Raw genomic sequence first — 20,711 nt, forward strand, 5'->3', positions numbered from 1 at the left:
AAATGTACAAACTCCCCGTTGATGACTAGGTCCTGGAGATCTAATATATGGCATAGTGACTATAATTAATAATACTGTATTATATACTCGAATGTTGCTAAGAGAGTAGGTCTTAAATGTTCTCACTAGAACAAAAAGGTAATTATGTGAGGTGATGGATATGTTATCTAACCTTATTGTGGTAATAATTTTGCAATATATATGTGTATCAAATCATCGAGTTGTACACTTTAAACTTATAAAATATTACACATCAATTATATCTCAATAACACCGGGGGAAAAAAAGAGATGCCCTTCAACAAGTGAATGGGTAAACAAACTATAGTGCTTCCATACAATGAAATATAACTGAGCGATAAAAAGAAATGAGCTATCAAGCCATGAAAAGACATGGAGGAATCTTAAATGCATATTGCTAGGTGAAAAACCAATCTGAAAAGGCTACATCCTAAATGATTTCAACTATATGACATTCTGGAAAAGGCAAAACTATGGAAACATTAAAAAGATCTGTGGTTGTCAGGAGTTCAGTGGGAGGGAGCAAGGGATGACCAGGAAAGTACAGGGGATTGAAACTATTCTGTATGATACTGCAATGGTAGATAGATGTCATTATACATTTGTCAAAATCTGCAGGATCTGTAATACATAGTGAAAACTAATGTAATCTATAGACTTTAGTCAAAAATAATGTACCAATATTGACTCATCGATTCTAACAAATATGTCACACTAACGCAAAATGTTAATAGTAGAGGAAACGAAGTACATGGGGGGTGGTGATGGGGTAACATGGGAACTTTCTGTATTTTCTACTCAATTTTTCTGTAAACATAAAACACTATAAAAAGAAAGTCTATTATTTTTTAAAAATGTTCCTAAAGAAGGCCAGAAAGGAGAGGAAAAGATACACGATAGATGTGACAAATATAAAGCACAAAGTAAGATGTAGATTTAAACTCAAATATGTCAGTATCATATTAAGTGTATAAGGACTAAATGCTCCAGTTATAAAAGAAAAATGGTCAGACTGGATTAGAAATATCAAACTATATGCTGTATACAAGTTGCACATCTAAAAGATAAAGATACGGAAATGTTAAAAGTAAAAGAATTAAAGAAGATATACCTGGAAAATACTAACCAAAGAAAGCAAGTGTGAATATATCAATATCAGACAGAAATGATGTTAAAGCAAAAAGTAATACTAGAAATAAAGAGGATTACTTCATACCAATAAAAGCTGCAATTAATGGGAATATAATACAGTGCTAAATTTGTATGCATGAAAAGCATAGCCTTAAATATATAACATAAAAATGAAAAAATTAGATGGAGAAATAGACAAATTCACAATTACAATAGGACATTTTAACAACACATCTCAGGAATTGATAATCACACAAAATATGATTTTGGATACAGAAGATTCAAACAAAATAAACAACAAACAATCAAAATTTATATACATATAAATTATATATGTATATATAAATATATATTATATATATTATATTTATTCCCCCAAACTGCAGAAAACACATTTCTATCAAGCAAACACAGAATATTTAGAAAAATAGACCATATGCCTAGCCATAAAGCAAACTTCAACCTATTTAGACTATATACCTAGCCATAAAGCAAACTTCAATCTATTTCAAACGTCTGAAATCAACTACAATACAATTAAGGTAGAAATCAATTACTAAATAGATGTCAAGAAAATCCCTACTTGTTTCAAAATTTGGAAATAACATTTTTACACAATTAATGGGTTAAAGAAGAAACCATAAGTAAAATTAAAAATACTTTCAATTGTATAACAAAAATACTATATATCTAAACTTTTGTACTGGGTATGAGGGATATCCAGGGATGCTGCTAATGTTCTAATTCTTCTCTGGGTAGTGGCTACATGAGTTTGTTCACTTTGTGATAATTTACCAGGTCGTATACTTACAATTTGTGTATTTTTCTCTCTATAGGTTATATACCAATAAAAATTTACTTAAAGTATCATGGCCTACAGTTAAAGCAGCATTTAATGGAAAATGTATTAAATATATTATGCAATAAATATATTTTAAGAAGAACACTGTAAAGTAATAAGCCAAGGATCCATCTTGAGAAGACAGCAAAAGAACTGCAAGATAAATCCAAAGAAAGTGTAAAGAAGAAAATAATAAAGATACTAGCAGAAATTGCTGAAATATAAAGCAAACATACAACAGAGAAGATGTACAAAGCCAAAACCTTGTTCTTTCAAAATACTAATAAAATGGACAAACCTCTGGCAAGACAAATAAGGAACAAAAACAGAGAAGGAAAGCCAAAGTTACCAAGAGGGTATTTGAACAACTTTATGCTAATAAAGTTGAAAATGTACACAACATAAATGCATCCCTAGAAAAATAAAATTTACCAAAACTGATTAAACAACAACTAGAAATATCTGAATAGTACTGTAATTATTAATGTAATTAATCAATAGTCTAAAATCTTCCCACAAAAACGCAAATCCTAGATAGCTTCACATTTTAGGGGAGAAATAATTCAAGTCTAACAAACTTTTCTAGAGACTAGGGAAAAAAAGGAAGACTATGCAATTTATTTTATGAGGCTAGCATAACCTTCATATCAAAACTTAACAAAGACAAAATGAGAAAGAAAAATTAGAGCCCAATTTCACTCATGAAGACTGATGCAAATATCCTCAACAAATATTAACAAACCAAATCCAGTAAAATAGAAAAAGAATAACTTCATGACTGAGTTTGGTTTTTTTCCCAGGAAAGTAAGTTTGGTTTAACACTAGAAAACCCGTTAATCAGTACATTAATGACATAAAGGAGAAAAAAATCATATGACCATCTTAACAAAACAAAATAGAAAAGCTCGTAGCAAATGAGCCATAGAAGGGACTTCCTTAATTTGATGTACAGTATCTGTTCTGGGTCGAATGTCTCCCCAAAATTCATGCCCACCCTGGAATCTCAGAATGTGACCTAATGTAGAAATAGTCTTTGTAGATGTAATCAAGTTAAGATGAGGTCATACTGGATAGAGTGAGCTTTAATCCAATGACTGGGGTCTTATAAGAAGAGGGAAATTTGGACACACACATAGAGAAGAGAATGCCATGTGATGACAGAGACAGAGATTGGAGTGATGCCTTTACAAGCCACGGAAAGTCTAGGATTGCTGGCAAATATCAGAAGCCAGGAAGAGACAAGGAAGGATCCTCTACTAGATACTTGAGAGAGAGCACAGCCTTGCTGACAACTTGATTTTGGGCTTCTAACCTCCGAAAGAATAGATTTCCATTGAAAGAATAAATTTCTGTTGTTTTAAGCCATCTAGTTGGTGGCCCTTGGTTACAGCAGCCCTAGGAAACTAATACAGTATCTATATTTATATTTAAAAAAACCAACAAAAAACACCCTAAAGCAAATATCATACTTAATGGTAATTTAGGGTAACTTTCCCTTCAAGATCAGGAACACCACTTTTATTCAACATGGTACTGGAAGTGTTAGCCAACACAATAAAGCGAGAAATATATAAGGCATAAGGATTGGAAAGGGAGAAACAAAATCACCATTATTCACAGTTGATATAGTTGGATATGTAGAAAACCCAAAAGAATTTGTAAGTAAATTATCGCAATTAAGAGAGTTTAGAAAGATAGTTGTATTTAAAAAACTAAAATAAAAATAAACTATATGGAAGGGTTCTGGAAATATGGTGGTGGTGGCAACATAGTTTTTCAATTTCTCTGAATCCCCACATGAAAACAGACTGAGCATGTAGATGGCAAACCAAATCTGATACTTAGACAACATTTGCAACAAAACTGGATGACAAAGCATCCCTATGAATTTCAAAATACAAATAGGTGGTGACAAGACACCAAGAGCTACAAGACCAGCATTATATCAGCATCTGTACAGGATGAAGAAAAACAGAAGGTAATATGGAAGTGTCTAATGGACAACAGAAAAGGAGAACTTCAAAATAGCTAATAGAAATTCATTGACAAGCATGATGGGGAAATTCGAGAACAGCAGTTGCAATTGGAAGGGAATTTACCTTCTTCATTATTAAGTCAGTTCAAGGGTCTCATAGCATAAATGGACTAAAGAAGCTGGAGCAGTCTAGCCCCTATGAACCCTCAAACTTGACAGGCTCTACACTGAGGAAAAACTGCTGAGAGTACAATCAAAATTGAATAGGACAAAGACAATAGAGATGAAAGAAAGGTATAGACCAGTGCCGTCCAAAGCACCTCTGTGATGATGGAAATGATTTATATTTGTGGTATTCAATACAGTAGCTGCTAGCCACATGTAGCTATTTAGCATTTGAAATGTGACTAGTACAACTGAAGAACTGAATTTTTATAATTTTAATTAATTTAAATTTAAACGTACATAGCCACATGTGGCTAGTGGCTATCATATTGGATAGTGCAAGTCTACACCAAAAACGAAGGGTGCAGTGGGGAGTGAAGCCAGGAAATCTCAGAAAGCAGTCTGCCTTATTTTCAAATGCTACAAAAAAAAAAGAAAAACACAGAAAAAGGAGCTCTGTGAAGTTTGTAGCACTTTCCAAAACCCCACCTCATTGTAAAAGCTAAGAAAAACTAATATCACATTAAAGTGAGAAACAGTACAGTTTTAAGATAAATACCCTAAAAGCTGTTTTTAAAAAAAGAGAATAAATAGGGGCTGGCCCCGTGGCCGAGTGGTTAAGTTCGCGCGCTCCGCTGCAGGCAGCCCAGGGTTTCGTTAGTTCGAATCCTGGGCGCGGACATGGCACTGCTCATCAGACCACGCTGAGGCGGCGTCCCACATGCCACAACTAGAAGAACCCACAACGAAGAATACACAACTATGTACCGGGGGGCTTTGGGGAGAAAAAGGAAAAAATAAAAATCTTTAAAATAAAAAAAAAAAAGAGAATAAATAGCATAAAAACACCCCCACAGAAAAATGAAAGCATGCTAGGAAAATGTGCCCACAAAACAGGTCAAAACTCTAACCAACTATTTCAAAATGAGCTAAAAGACATTAAGAAAATTATACAAGATATGAAAAAATGTCATAGGTCAGAATTAGAAAAACTCAGAAATGAAGTACTAGAGCCCAAGAAAAAAATAGAAATAAAAGAAATAAATCATTTCAGAAACGAAGACTAACAAAAAGAAATATAAAAGCAAATAAATACAGCCAAAAATGCCATAAGAGAATAGAAGACAAAAACAGGAAAACTTTAAAGAGGAAATAAAGATTATGTATATTTACCACAATAGAAGATAAACATTAAAAAAGGAAACTAAGATAACTAAAGTGATCTACAGATTCAATGCAATTCCAGTGGCGTTTTTTTGTAGAAATAGAAAAACTCCATCCTAAAACTCGTAAGTAATCTGAACGGACTCTGAGCAGCCAAAAACAATCTTGGAAAAAAAGAAGATAGTTGGAAGACTCACAATTTCTAATTTCAAAATATACTACAAAGCTACAGTAATCAAAACAGTGTGGTACTAGCATAAGGATAGACATATAGACCAACGAAATACAATAGAAAGCCCAGAAACAAACCCTCACATATGTGGTCAAATGATTTTCGACTAGGGTGCCAAGACCAATCAATGGAAAAAGGATAGTGTTTTCAACAAACGATGCTGGAAAACAGGATATCCACATGCAAAAGAATGAAGTCAGATCTTTACCTCACATCATATACAAAAATTAACTCAAAATGGATCAAAAACCTACATGTAAAAACTAAAAATACAAAAGTCTTAGAAGAAAACATAGGGGGAAATCTTCATGACATTGGATTTGACAATTATTTCTTGGATATGACAACAAAAGCACAGGCAACAAAACAAAAAATAGAAATTTGGACTTCATCAAAATTAAAAAAAGTTTGTGCTTCAAAGGACACTACCAAGAAAGGGAAAAAACAACCCACAGAATGAGAGAAAATATTTTCAAATCATAAAGTGATAAAGGGTTAATATCCAGAATAAAGAACTTTCTACAACTCAACAACTAAAAAATAAACAACCCGATCAAAAAATGGGCAAAAGGACTTGACATTTCTCCACAGAAGATATACAAATGGCCAATAAACAAATGAAAAGATGCTCAACATCACTACTCCTTAGGGAAATGCAAATTAAAAATATGAGAGACCACTTCACACCCATTAGGATGGCTATTATAAAAAAACTAAAAAAATAACAAGTGTTTATCAGGATGCAGAAAAATTCGAACCCTTGTGCATTTCTAGTGGGAATGTAAAATAATGCAGCCACTATGGAAAACAGTTTGGGAGTTCCTCAAAATGTTAAACATAGAATTACCATATGATCCAAAATCCTACCCTTAGGTATATACCAAAAAAATGGAAAGCAGAGACTCAGATACCTGTACACTCATTTTCATAGCAGCATTATTCACAATAGCCAAAAGGTAGAAGCAACCCAAGTGTCCATCATCAGATGAATGGATAAAGAAAAAGTGGTATATACATACAATGGAATATTATTCAGTCTTTAAAAAGTAGGGAATTCTGACACATGCTACAACATGGATGAATCTTAAGCACATTATGCTATGTAGAATAAGCAGTCACAAAGGGACAAATAGTGTATGATTCCACTTATATGAGGTAGCTAGAAGAGTCAAAGTCACAGAGACAGAACATAGAATTGTGGTTGCCAGGGGCTGAGGGTTAGGGGGAGTGAAGAGTTATTGTTTAATGGGCACAGAGCTTCAGTTTTGCATGATGAAAAGAATTCTGGAGATGAATGGTGATGGGAGTTGCACAATATTGTGTACGTACTTAACACCACTGAACTGTACACTTAAAAATGGTTAAGATGGTAAATTTTACCACAATTTAAAATAATCAATTGTATTTCTATATGCTAGCAATGAATAATTGGAAAATGAAATTAATAAAGACCATTTGCAATATCATCAAAACATGAATTCTTCGGGATAAAGTTAACAAGATATGTGTAATATTTTTATGCTGAAAGCTATAAGATATTGAGAGAAATTAAAGATGACCTAAATAAATAGAGAGCTATGCTGTGTTAATAGATTGTAACACAATACTGTTAAAGATATTTGCTGTCCTCAAACTGACCTATAGATTCAGTGTAATCCCAATAAAAATCCCACCAAGCATTTTTGTAATAATTAACAAGCTGATTTTACAATTTATATGGCAATATAACGGACTTAGAGTAGCTAAAAGATTCTGAAAAAGAACAAAGTTGAGGTTTTACGCAGCTAGATTTTAAGACTTACTATAAAGCTACAATAATCAAGAGAGTAAAGTATTAGCATAAGGATAGGCACAAAAAATTACTGGAACAGAATATAGAAACAGATCTAAATATTTCTGATCAATTTATTTTTTACCAAGGTGCCAAGTTAATTCAACTGAGCAAGGATGGTCTTTCAATACTGGTGCTAGAACAACATGATACGAATATGGGAAAAAAATGAACTTTGACCTTTATCTCTCTCTCTCTCTCTCTCACACACACACGCGCGCGCGCACACACACACACACACACACACACACCCCCACACAGATTAACTCAAAAGGCATCACAGGCCTAAAGATAAAAGCTAAAACTAAAATTTCTAGAAGAAAGCATAGAAGAAAGATTTTGTCATCTTGGGGCACACAAAGATTTCTTAGGACACAATAAACATAAACCATAAAAAATATATAATAAATATGACTTCATTAAAATAAAACTCATAACACACCTACTAGAATTGTTAAAGTTAAAAAGATTGAAAATACCACATGTTGACAAGGATGTGGATGAACTAGCACTCTCCTCCATTGCTGGCAGCAATGTAAAATGGTCCAACTCCTTTGGAAAACAGCTTGATGGTTTCTTATAAACTTAGAAATACACTTACCATATGACTCAGCAATTCCATTTCTAGATATTTCCCCAAGAGAAATCAAAACAAATATCCCTACAAAGGCTTCTACCTTGAATGTTCATAGTAGCGTTATTCATAATAGTCTCAAACTGGAAACAACCAAAAATGTCAGATAAACAGATAAACAAATCATGATATATTCATGCAATGGAATACTACTCAGGAATAAAAAGGAACAATCTATTGATATATGCAACATGAGTGATTCTCTAAAACATTATGTTGAGTGAAAGAAGCCAGACCACAAAAAAAAGTACACACTGTATGATTCCTTTTTATATGAAACTCTAGGAAAGATAAATGTAATTGATAGTGATAGAAAGCTTATCAGTCATTGCCTTGGGCTGGGAATGGAGATGGGGATTGACTAGGAAGGCACACTAGGGAATCTTCTGAGGTGATGAAAGTATTCTATATCTAGACTGGGATAGTGGGTACACAGGGGTATATACTTGTCAAAATCATCTAACTGTAGATCTAAAATGAGAGCTTTTTAATGTCAATTACACTTAAATAAACTTGATTTTTAAAAGAAATTAATAATGATTTGTAAGGGTCCATTTAGTTCTAAAAGTCATTGATTTATGACCTTATGAACTCCACAGAATCTTCTTTGACTATTATAGATTTTATCAGACTATACTGATATCTTATAACAATATGGTTGGAAGAGATCTCAAAGTTCTCTCAGCCAAGAAATTCTTCTGATGCTTGAATCTCCTCTATAACATTCACACTAAGTGGTCATTCAATCTTTGCTTAAATACTCTCAGGGAGAGAAAATTCCCTATATCTTAAGAAAATCCATTTCAGTTTTTGGACAAGTCTAATCATTAGACAGAGTTTCCTTATGATGACCTGAAATCTCACTCCTTGTAGCTCTCACCCATGGAAACATGCATGGAACAAATTTATTTTACTCCTTGTCAGCCATCCAATACATTAGGGTTTGTCAACATCCTCCTTCAAAAGTGTTGCCCCTGAGTCTAACACAATACTTCAGGTATGTGGTAACTAGAGCAGAATACAGGGTGATTACCATTTTTCTTCTATATATTTTATTTCTATTGATGCAGCTTAATTTGAATGAACTTTCTTAGCATTATTGGCTTATGTTGAGCTTAGAGTCAACTAACAACTCCAAATGTTTCACATGTGCTGCTGTAAAGCCACATTTCATCTATTCTGTTCTTGTTCAGTTGGTGATCCAACTGGGGATCCAAGTACAGGATGTTTTGCTGTTTCCTGTTTGTCCTCATCTTATTAGAATGGGCTCATCATTTTAGCCCATTGAGGTCCCTTCAGATTTGACTCTGTCTTCTAACATATCAGTTACTCTTTTCAGCTTCAGGTCACATGTACGATATTCACAAAAGGGTCTCATCTACATATTTTTATTCTAAATTCATATGGTATACATCACACAATTCGATATTCAATTGCATACTTTTATTACTTTCTAATTATTTCATATGTGTAAATCTTGTTTCTACAATACTTTAGGCTTATCTATGGAAAGAACCTTGTCTTCTACTTATTCTATGGTACCAGCCACAAACTAGGCATTCAATAAATATTTGTTGATTTGAAATCTCAATTATGGTATTTTTACAGTACAGCTGTATCAAGAATGGGCCACAACTGACCTTTATCTCCTGTTTACTTAAGTGCTAACCTTCTTTTATATCCATACGAATACATTAGTGGGAAAGGCTATACCTGCCAAAGCATCAGAAAATCACTTCAAAATCAATGACAAGCTGTTATAGTATAAACAGAGGCCACAGTGCCATCTAGTGAACATTGCTAGTTTATTTCTGCTGATCACAAGTTCATTTTCAGTCCTGTAATGGAAAGGTACGATTTTTAGAACTTCATATAGTAAATAAAATCAATAAAACCAGCATATGAGACATGACTGTTTTCACTTTAGGTCCTATAAATATTCTATAAATAATCTCTTGTGGCTATTCTAAGTTTTATCATTATACTGTGCTTTGAGATTGTGCTTTAGTTTTATCTATAATCTACAGCAGTACTAATGACACTCACATACCTAACTGCAGTTACAAGCTGAGGATGGGATTTCTGTACTGAGTTAGAGAGTACTCAATTGTGCACTACCATTAACTTACATAGACTATCACCAAAACAAGCCATTATCCATCTCTTAATAAAAATTAAGGTTTTATTACGATTTGCAGCAAAATCCCACTATATCAAGTTGTGATAAATTGCCCCTGTACTTAGAACCCAAGCTCATTTCCCCCATACTAGATCTGTTCATTCAAGCCTATGACTTGCACAAACTAAACACTTAAATATCCTCAAAAATAATATAATAAAATTAGGGTATTGGGCCTAAGGTACTATAAACTCCAGAAAGGCAGAATTGATGTCTGTGAAACTATGTAGTTTAATATTGTCTCATACAAGGTACTAGAGATACTCAATGGATAACGACAATTAAAATTTTACATTTATACAACTTAGAAAATAAATCAAGGAAATTACCTGTATTTAGCACTGTTATCTCAAAATGATGATGCTGAATGTAGGAACTAATGAATCTGTGACATAATCCACTAAGAGTTCAGAAGAATATATTTTCCAACTTCTTTGACTTGCCCTAATTAATTTCTGACCTGTACCTCAATATTTCATTTTAAAGCAAAATAAAATAAAATGTGTTTGTCTCTTCCCAAAGAGTAAAGAACTGAGCTAGGGAAAGAAATAATGGATCAATTTTTTAAATAATATAATCTCATTCAATTCCAATAATCAAGGGCAGTTACAGATCTTGATCACTTTCAATTTCCAATTATCCACAGTAGCAAGGACAGAAATAGTATGAACAAATGGAATTCATATATCAGAGGAAATAGATTGACAGGTATTTACTGAGTCTCTATGACTATTTTTTAATGTAATGAGCACTTACTATGCATTAGGCTCTATGCTAGATATTAGGGAAAGTAAAGATAAGATATGGTCCCTGTCCTCAAGGAGGTGGCAATTTAATAGAGGGCTAAGACAGGTATAAAAATAACTAGAATATAAGGCATATAACTAGGTATAAAGAGAAGTGTTACAAAGTCTTAGAGAAAGAGCAAGACTCAGAAATTTCCTTAGGAAGCTAAGATTGTTATTAGAACCAAGGCTTTGAAAAAGGAAATTTCAAAAGGTAAGGATGCAGGGAAGAGGTAATTTGCAATGGAGAAGCATGGAAAAAGGTACAGAGGTAGAAAAGCATAGATCATGGTTAGGAAGCAGCAGGTATTCCAGTTGAGGACAAATATAGTACACATGTAAAGGAAATAAAATAGGATTATTTTATTTATAGATTATGGAGGACCTTAAGTACTAAGGAATTTGTCTTTATTTACAGGGAGCCATTGAAGATTATTGAGCAAGATACAATAATCAGTTGAAGATTATTCCAATAGCCTTAGAGGTAATGAGAGCTTGGACTAGACTAGTAAGGTGAAGATGGAAGAGGAGACAGCTGGCAAAAATACTGCAGAGGCAGAATTGACCAGACTTAGCACATGATTGAATACAGGGGGAGAAGAAGGAATCCATGAATCTAAGATTTCAGTCTTAGATAGCTGGATATACCCAAAGACAGAAAAGTGGACGTGGGCTATGACAGAGATCAGGGCTAGAGACATAGATTTGGGAATGGAGAGTTGAAGCTAAGAAAACAGTCGACTGATGACTGGTTAAAGAAGATGTGGTATACACACACACACACACACACACACACAGATGGAATACTACTTAGTCATAAAAAATGACAAAATCATCCCTATCACAACAACACAGATGGACCTTATTACGTTAAACGAAATAAGCCAGATAGAGAAAGACGAACACTGTATGATTCCACTCATATGTGGAAGATAAACACATGGACAAAGAGAACTATTTAGTAGTTACCACGGGGAAGGGGGTTGGGGGGTGGGCACCTATAAGATGACTAATAATAATGCACAACTGAAATGTTGCAATGTTGTAAACTATCATAACCTCAATAAAAAAGGTCACTAGTGATCTTCAAAGAGCAGTTTATAGAATCATAGATACAAAAATTATCAAGAAGGGGTAGGTAGTGAGGCCAAAAACCTTAGAGTCATTGTTGTCTCTTCTTTCCTATCCTGCATCTGGTATGTCAGAGAATTCTGTCAGCTTTACTTTTGTAATCTCACCATCCACACTTCTGTCATCCTGGTCCATGCCACCATTCTCTCTCTTTTTAGTTTTTTAATTTTTTATAAACAATGGAAATTTATTTCTCATAGTTCTGGAGGCTAGGAATTCCAAGATCAAGGTGCCAGCAGATTCCTTGTCTGGTGAGAGCCTGCTTCCTAGTTCATAGACCTCGGTCTTCACATTGCATCCTCACAAGGTAGAAAGAAGAAGGGAGTTCTCTAAGATCTTTTTTATAAGGTCCTGATCACCTCCCAAAGGCCTCAATCCTAATACCATCACCTTGGGGGTAGGATTTCAACATTTAAACAGAGGATTGTTAGGAATTCTTCAGAAGCTGATGACTGAAGAAGTGCGCAGCTTTTACCCAAGACAAAGAAACAAGACTAATTTTCCAATTTTTTTCTAATTAATTTTCTAGTTGTTTGGCTCTACTAATCTTGCCTTGTATTGTATTTTGACACCAACATTATTGAACCAATATTAGTGGGGTAACTGTAAGGGATTTAAATAAAAATAAAATGGTCTACAAATTTCAATCCTTTAATTGCCATAAGCAACAAATTACTAATGACAAATCTCACTACATTAAGTTTAAGAATAATTACCCTGGGGGCCAGCCTGGTGGCATATGGTTAAGTTCACCAGCTCTACTTCAGCAGACCAGGGTTTCACGGGTTCAGATCCCCAGGGCAGATCTACACACTGCTCATCAAGCCAAGCTGTGGTGGTATCCCACATTTAAAATAGAGGAAGATTGGCACAGATGTTAGCTCAGGGACAATCTTTCTCAAGGGAAAAGAGGAAGATTGGCAACAGATGTTAGCTCAGGGCCACTCTTCCTCATCAAATAAGTTAATAAATAAACAATAAAAAAAGAATAATTACCCTCAAAAACACAATTTATCTCAAAAGAGAGACTGTTTGGTCATTGCTATAGACTGAATGTTTGTGTCCACGCCGCCCCCCCCAATTTGCATCCTATCAGCCAGGGACATAATCCAGGCAAGACTGTAAAGGTGGGAAATGACAGAAGCCAAAGCCTCGAGGCCCCTTTGAATACTGCCAAATGGATTTTACACAAATTCCTCTAGCAATAAGCTATGAATATGTTCAGGTTGTTGTTTGCTTATTCCCAGGATGGGCAGAGGTTTTTCCTTGCTGGGGAACTATAGCTCCACATCCTTTCTTCCACAAACTTCAGGAAAACTAAAGAGAATTAATGGAATCCTAAAACTAAAATTAGCAAGGCTCTCAGAAAACTCTGAACTTTCACCGCCTTTAGAATTGCCATTGGCCTTGATGGCAATAAGACTTACCCTCTCAGGGACCCATAGATTTTCTCCTCATGAGCTAATTACCCACCCCCTACCCCCTGCATTTGAAAAATTTATTTCCAATCCTGGATTCCAATCCATTACAGACTAATGTGAATAAATACAAGTGATTTATGATGCCTCCAGAATTATCACTAGCAGGTTCAAGCTGTATTTCCAAAATGCCTACTTAAACAGGCCCTTCCTGATCTAAAACCTGGAGATTTAGTCATCTGGAAAAGGCATCAGAATAAAACTGCCCTTGGACGTTGATGGAAAGGATTTTATCAGGTACTGTTAACAATGGACATAATGATAAAACTCTAAGGTAATGATCTTGGATCCACGGTTTCCAACTAAAAAGATGCACCACTTTCTCCTGATTGCTGGACATTCATTCTATCATCATCTCTTGCCTAGATTATTTCAATGGCCTCTTAGCTGGCCTTCCTGCTTCCACCCTTGCACTCACCCCAGTCTATTCAACACAGCGGCCAGAGTGATCTTATTAAAATGCAAGTCAGATCATGTCGCTCCTCTGCCCAAAATCTCCCAATAGCTCCCCATCTCACTTAGAGTTAATGACATAAGTCTTTACAATGAACTACAAGGTCTTTCTTACATGATCTGTTCCCCCACTACTTCCCTGATCACATCTCCTACTTTCCCTAATATTCCCTCTGCTTCAGCTACACTGATCACTTTGCTGTTATTCAAATACCCCAGGTATGCTCCTACCCCCATAGCCTTTGCACTTGCTATTCTCTCTATCTGGAATGCTCTTTTTTCAAATATCCACATAGCCAGATCCCTCATTTCCTCAGGTCTCTACCCAAAAACCACCATTGAGGCCTTCCCTGGTCACCCTGTCTAAAATTTCAACCATTCATTCCTCTTCTAAAACATTTAATACCACCCTTTCCTGCTTAGTTTTCTCCTTAGTACTTATCACTATTTAATATATCAGGGGTCAGCAAACTATGGCCTTTGTGCCACATCCAGCCCACCATCTATTTTGATACAGTCCACAAGCTAAGAATGGTTTCACCTTTTTTAAAGGCTGACAAAAATTTTAAAAAATAATATTTTATGACACATGAAATTATATGAAATTCAAATTTCAGTGTTCCTAAATGTAAAGTGTTATCGGAACACAGCCATGCCAATTTGTTTACATATGGTCTGTGGCTGCTTTCATGGTACAACAGCAGAGTTGAGTAGTTGCAACAGGGACTGTACTGCCTAGAAAACCTAAAATATTTACTCTCTGGCTCTTTACAAAAAATTTGCTGGCCTCTGTGATATTTATCTTCTTATTGTCTGTCTCTCCTAGTAGAATATAAACTCCATAGTGGTAGGGGTTTTTGTCTATTTTGCTCATTAAAATATCCCCAATGCTTAGGACAGTACTTACCATGTAGTAGACAGCCAATAAATATTTTCTGAATGAATGAATACTGAAAAAATATAGGCAGTAATTTTAGGTTACAAAGTTTGGTGATGAAAGGAAGGACAAAGAGAGAACTGTAATTCTCTCTTATCATCTTTTGAGGATGATGATAAGGTTGAAGGAAGATTTTTGGATAAAGAAGACCTCAAAATCATTATAGTGACAGGGAAAAGAAACAGTAGAGAGAGAAAGATTAAAGACCTTGAGTCGAGATTTGTAGAGAAGGTCCCCAGAGAAAGTTACTTCTTTCTCAGAGAGAAGAAAGAAGAAAGGATGGCTAAAGGGGAGAGAAGTTGATGAAGTTCATGTTGGTGGCTACAAGCTCAGATAATTACAAGATGAGGTTTTCTGCTAAAAGGAAGGATAAGGCATGGGGGCTTAAGGACAAAAAAACGTTTTGGAATCACCATTTTGAGGAATGTGGTAGACTGTCAATAAGAGTCAGTTTTATTAAGTGCCTAGCTGAAGAAAAACATGAAATTTTAGCAGATCCAATAAACGTGGTTTCACAAAGTTTCTGAACAATGTTTAATTAGCTCAAGGGAAGGAGTGAAAAAAGCAGAAAATGAAGATTAACAAGACTATAGTAAAATATGATGGACTGCGTAATTTTTTTTCACCTTTCTATCTGTCCTAGTATATAGGAGAGCATTCCTTAAATATGGAGAGTATCAAATCAATGTCTGCTGAGTTCAAGACAGGAAAGATGAAATAGAGAAATACACTAATTGTAATCAACAAGGTTACCTTGAACATCTTGAAAGTAACCTTTGGCTTCACCACCAATCTGGCCTTAAATGATATAATCACACATGAGTACACACTATTAGGACCTGCTTGGTTTCCTGTTCTCCTCTTCTTCCTTCTCCTCGCTACCAACACCATTTGAACTCCCAATTATAGGCTCAGTCCTATACTAAGCTCTAGGACCAAACTTGACATTAGAAAAGATTAGGAGGCACTGCTTCAAGTCTTGGAAGACTGTATCTAGTCACTTCGTATTCTTCTTCCGGTAATTGCATCCCAGTCTGGCTCCCTATGCCTGAGATCCACTTTTAAAAACCTCATATCCCAGTTCCTTTAGGATTTGAGCTCTACTTTGCTCTTCCTAGTCTGTCTGCACATACTCTCAATGTCCCAAAGATTCAAGTCATGCCTCTGAGTCCAAATCTCTATGGTGAAGACCTGTTTCCTGTTGACATGCTTATGTGAGGCCAACTACCTGTATGCCTAATTTATGGAATATTTCCAACACTTAGATTTCCCTCATTCATGATTTGCTTATCTGCCCATTAGGATACTCTGATGCCAGCAGCTTGGCTGAGTCAAAGGCAACTGTCTTGTTAATCTCTGTAACTTCAGAGACTAGCACAGTGTCTCATACTGTGCTTTTTTTTTCTATCTTGAGTAGCTGATTAGATATCCTTCCTTAGCCTGCAGATGCTTCCATCCCCCCAGCTGTCATGTCTAGCTCCAGGTCCAGGTCCTCACCAATCTGCCAGGCCAATATAAATCATAGAAGTTACAAAGGCTTTGTGATCACATTCTTTACAAGTCTTTAAGTAAGCAGCAGGTAACCATCTTTCTAAAATAGTTAATGGTATCCTGTACAGAAATATAATGAATTAGGTAACAAAATCTGTGTGATAATTTTCTTTTCAGTAAAAGTTTTCAGTTAAAAGTTTACTTTTAAGTAAACAGTAGTCAAGTATCTTTCTGAAACACTTACACATTAGCTTGTGCAGAAATATGATGACTTAAGTAATATTTCAACTTCTCTTCCAGGACTATGAATTCATAACATACAAACTAAATGGTAAATAGTCTTTTGAAAGAAAATATGAAGTATTTAGTCAGATAAATAGCCCTTCAAAGAAAACAAATCTTCAAAGAAAATAAACCTTCAAAGAAAATGTCTGGAATTACAACCTTTAATCATATATTTTCCCCTAAACTTGTCATTAAAACTTGAAAAGCAATAAAAAGCTTCACATTTTATCTGGGTCCACACACTTGTCCTTCCTGTTTTTTGTCTTTCCATGAGCCAAGACCCATCCTCCACCCCCATTTGTGTATACTATATGATACCCAAAGGAAGAAATGTCTCAATTGCTTTGGGAAATATGAATGGCTCTATTCCTTGTGTGTGTGTGTGTGTGTGTGTCAAAACCTGGCCCTGAGCTAACATCGGTGCCAATCTCCCTCTATTTTGTATGTGGGATGCCACCACAGCATGCCTTGATGAGCAGTGTGTAGGTCCATTCCCAGGATATCCAGGGCCACCAAAGCAGAGTGCACAAACTCAACCACTGGGCCACCAGGCCAGCCCCGAATGGTTCTGTTCTTAAATAAGTTTTTAGCTCTTTTACTTTTTAGAATTCTGTCCTGATAAGAAATCAATTGTTAAACATTTTTAAGAGTGGTTGGAAAGGCAAGAGATAATTCAGAAAGTAAAAGAATGACCAGTGCATCCAAGTATTTGCTCTCATTGAATTCTTGACAAAAAAAACGTGTACCTTAGAACTTAATCTGCTTCAAAGGACAATACCTACAGATGGTTAATAGCAAATAACTTTGTTCAGGAGATCCAATGATATATTACCTTTCAGAATAGGGTACAAAACATAAACAATAAGTAATGGAATTAATGATCTTCCAAATTCTCTCTCCTTTTGGGAAGTTCTACTCATTAAAGTTTACAGTGCGCAGATCAGGAAAATATCAATTTGACTTCATCCCATATGAAGGAACTCTCAGACATCCTCACCTAACAGCCAGGAAGTCACACCACTGCATCTATCTCTTACATTTTCTGCCTCCGAAAAATAGGTAAATAAAAGAACCTTGTCAAGTTGTTTCAAATGCAGGTAACAGGCAGCCATGTTCCTTTGCAGCTTGGCCAAGTCCAAATCCATTTGATCAGATGCATACAATCTCAGAGAATAACAGTACCACTGTAAGGCATCAGGGTAATTGTGTACCTAAAGATTAAAAATAAATAACAAAATCACAGAGATATCTCCACATTTGATGCTAATTTTTCCAAGTCACCTCTAGAAACAAACAAAAAAATGGTATTTTTTTTTAGGCAACCAAAACACAATACCCTCTTTAGTTGAATTCTAAGTGCATTTTATTATCACTCTTGATTAGTGTAAGTTAGAGATAAAGTGGCACTCAATATTCTCTTTTCCCCCCACATTAGCTATTTCATAGAAACCATCAACAAAATGAAAACACAACCTACTGAATGGGGGGGAAATATTTGCAAATCACATATCTGATAAGGGGTTAACATCTAAAGAACTCATATAATTCCATAGTAAAAGAAAAGCAATCCATGTTAAAAATGGCAGAGGAAATGAATAGATATTTTTCCAAAGAAGACATACAAATGGCCAATAAGTACTTGAAAAGGTGCTCAACATCACTAATCATCAGGGAAATGTAAATCAACACCACAATGAGATATCACTTCATACCTGTTAGAATGGCTATCATCAAAAAGAAATGATAAATGCTAGCAAGGATGTGGAGAAAAAGGGAAATTTTGTACACTGTTAGTAGGAATGTGAACTGGTATAGCCACAATGCAAAACAGTATGGAGGTTTCTCAAGATATTAAAAATAGAACTACCATATGATCCAGCAATCCCACTTCTGGATATATGTCCAAAGGAAATGAAATCATTATCTCAAAGAGATATCTGCAATCCCATGTTCATTCCAGTTTTATTCACAATAGCCAAGGTATGGAAACAACACAAGTGTCCTTTTACTGATGAATGGATAAAGAAAATATGGTATATGAATACAATGGAATATTATTCAGCCATAAAGAAGAGGGAAATCCTGCCATTTGTGACAAGATGGATGAGCCTGGAGGACATTATGCTAAGTGAAATAAACCAGACAGAGAAAGACAAATACCACAAGGTATCACTTATATGTGGAATCTGAAAAAGAAAAGCACAGTCAAACTCAGAAATGGAGAGCAAAATGGTGGTTGCCAGGGGCTGGGGGTGAGGAAAACGAGATGTTAGTAAAAGGGTACAATGTTCAGTTATAAGATGAAAAAGGTCTGAGGATCTAATGTACAGTATGGTGACTATAGTTGATAATACTGGATTGTGTAATTGAATTTTGCTAAGAGAGTAGAACTTGAGTGTTCTTACCAGAAAAAAAAAGGTAAATATGTGAGGTGATGGATGTGTTAATTAAATCAACTGTTAGAACCCTTTCACAATGTCTATGTATATCAAATCAAATCATCACATTGTACAGTTTAATTATAATTTGTCAATTATACCTCAATAAAGCTGAAAAAAATTTCACATGTGAGATGAAGAGTCTAAGAGGGTGGTGAAACACCCTAGAAAACTCAAAATACAATTTAAAAGTTATTAACACAATGATACAAATTTTAAAAGAGAACACTCATATTCCACCACGCTAATACAGCTATTTCCATTTTTCTACATTCCATTTTAACTTTATCCTTTTGTATTTTTATATAGTTGTAATCATAGCTTAGATTAGAATTTCATGTTCTATTCTTTCCACTTAACTGTGTTTTGTAAATACTAATCTATGTTGCTATGTAGTCTGCATAGTTGTCAATTTAAGGAATATATAACATTCAATTAAGTTAATATGCCATGATTTTCTTAATGTTGGATATTTAGTTAATTTCCAGGGGTTTTACTATTTATAATTAAATGCTGCTGTGTTTTTGTCAAAAATATTTTTTTACTTTTGAGGCACTTTAAAATTTTCAATGGTAAGAAGCTATTATGAAAAATCTGATAGAAAGAACCTGGATAACTCTTTTTAAGCTAAAAAAATTCAGATTGCTCATGCACACCAAGGTCAGGTAGATGAGTCCCATGTACCCTATCAAGAAGCATCACACTTTGCAATGAACTACAGGAGTTATTAGGACCTAAAAGGCATAAAATGCACTCTTCAACTAGAGACAACTGTGCTGAGTAGGTACAACCCTGCCTTTGACTATTTAAAGTGAAAATTACATTCTTCTCTGGTGTTGGAAGTTAGAGTTTAAAAAATCATTCTGCAAGACTGGAAAAAGAGGGAAAAGAAAAAGACTCAATAGGAGACGGGAATTCTGAAGTCATTTTTCACCTGCTCAGTAAGGAAATAAATACAGGGTCTCTAAAAGCAAACAAGGACACCATTCTATTTTGCAGCACTTAACCTTAAAGTGTAAAGGAAGATGTTTTGATATTACAAATACATTGTGAAATGATCACCACAATCAAGCTAATTAACATACCATCACCACACAGTTAACTTTTTTTTGTGGTGAGAACACTGAAGATTTACTCTCTTAGCAAATTTCAAGTATACAAGACATTATTACAACTACAGATACCATGCAGTATGTTAGGTCTCTATAATTTATTCATTTAATAACAGAAAGTTTATATCCTTTCACCAACATATCCCCAATTCCCCCAAGCATCAACCCCCAAAACCTGATAACCATTGTACTTTCTGCTTCTATGAGTTCGACTTTTTTAGATTCCACATATAACTGAGATCATTCAGTACAGTCATGCGTCACATAACAATATTTTGGTCAATGACAGACTGCACATACAATGATGGTCTCATAAGATTAGTACCATATAGCCTAGGTGTGTAGCAGGCTATACCATCCAGGTTTGTGTAAGTACACTCTATGATGTTCCCACAATGATGAAATAGCCTAACAATGCATTTCTCAGAA

The 20,711-nt window shown here is 34.9% G+C and overlaps 1 protein-coding gene across 3 annotated transcripts in view; it reads right to left on the reverse strand.

The window, feature by feature from the left end:
• The window catches only part of TEX11 (testis expressed 11), a 364,622-nt gene that overhangs the window by 93,040 nt on the left and 250,871 nt on the right, over positions 1 to 20,711 (reverse strand). For all 3 annotated transcript variants that reach the window (XR_011535861.1, XM_070604036.1, XM_070604035.1), the window contains exon 16: positions 17,806 to 17,943. Coding sequence is in view for 2 of the 3 variants with exons in the window: in XM_070604036.1 (XP_070460137.1) it covers positions 17,806 to 17,943 (138 nt within the window). In the remaining variant the exon portion in view is untranslated. The remainder of the gene's footprint in view (positions 1 to 17,805; positions 17,944 to 20,711) is intronic.

This window comes from Equus przewalskii, chromosome X (assembly GCF_037783145.1).
Source record: "Equus przewalskii isolate Varuska chromosome X, EquPr2, whole genome shotgun sequence".
In the NCBI taxonomy this organism is placed as follows: domain Eukaryota; kingdom Metazoa; phylum Chordata; class Mammalia; order Perissodactyla; family Equidae; genus Equus; species Equus przewalskii.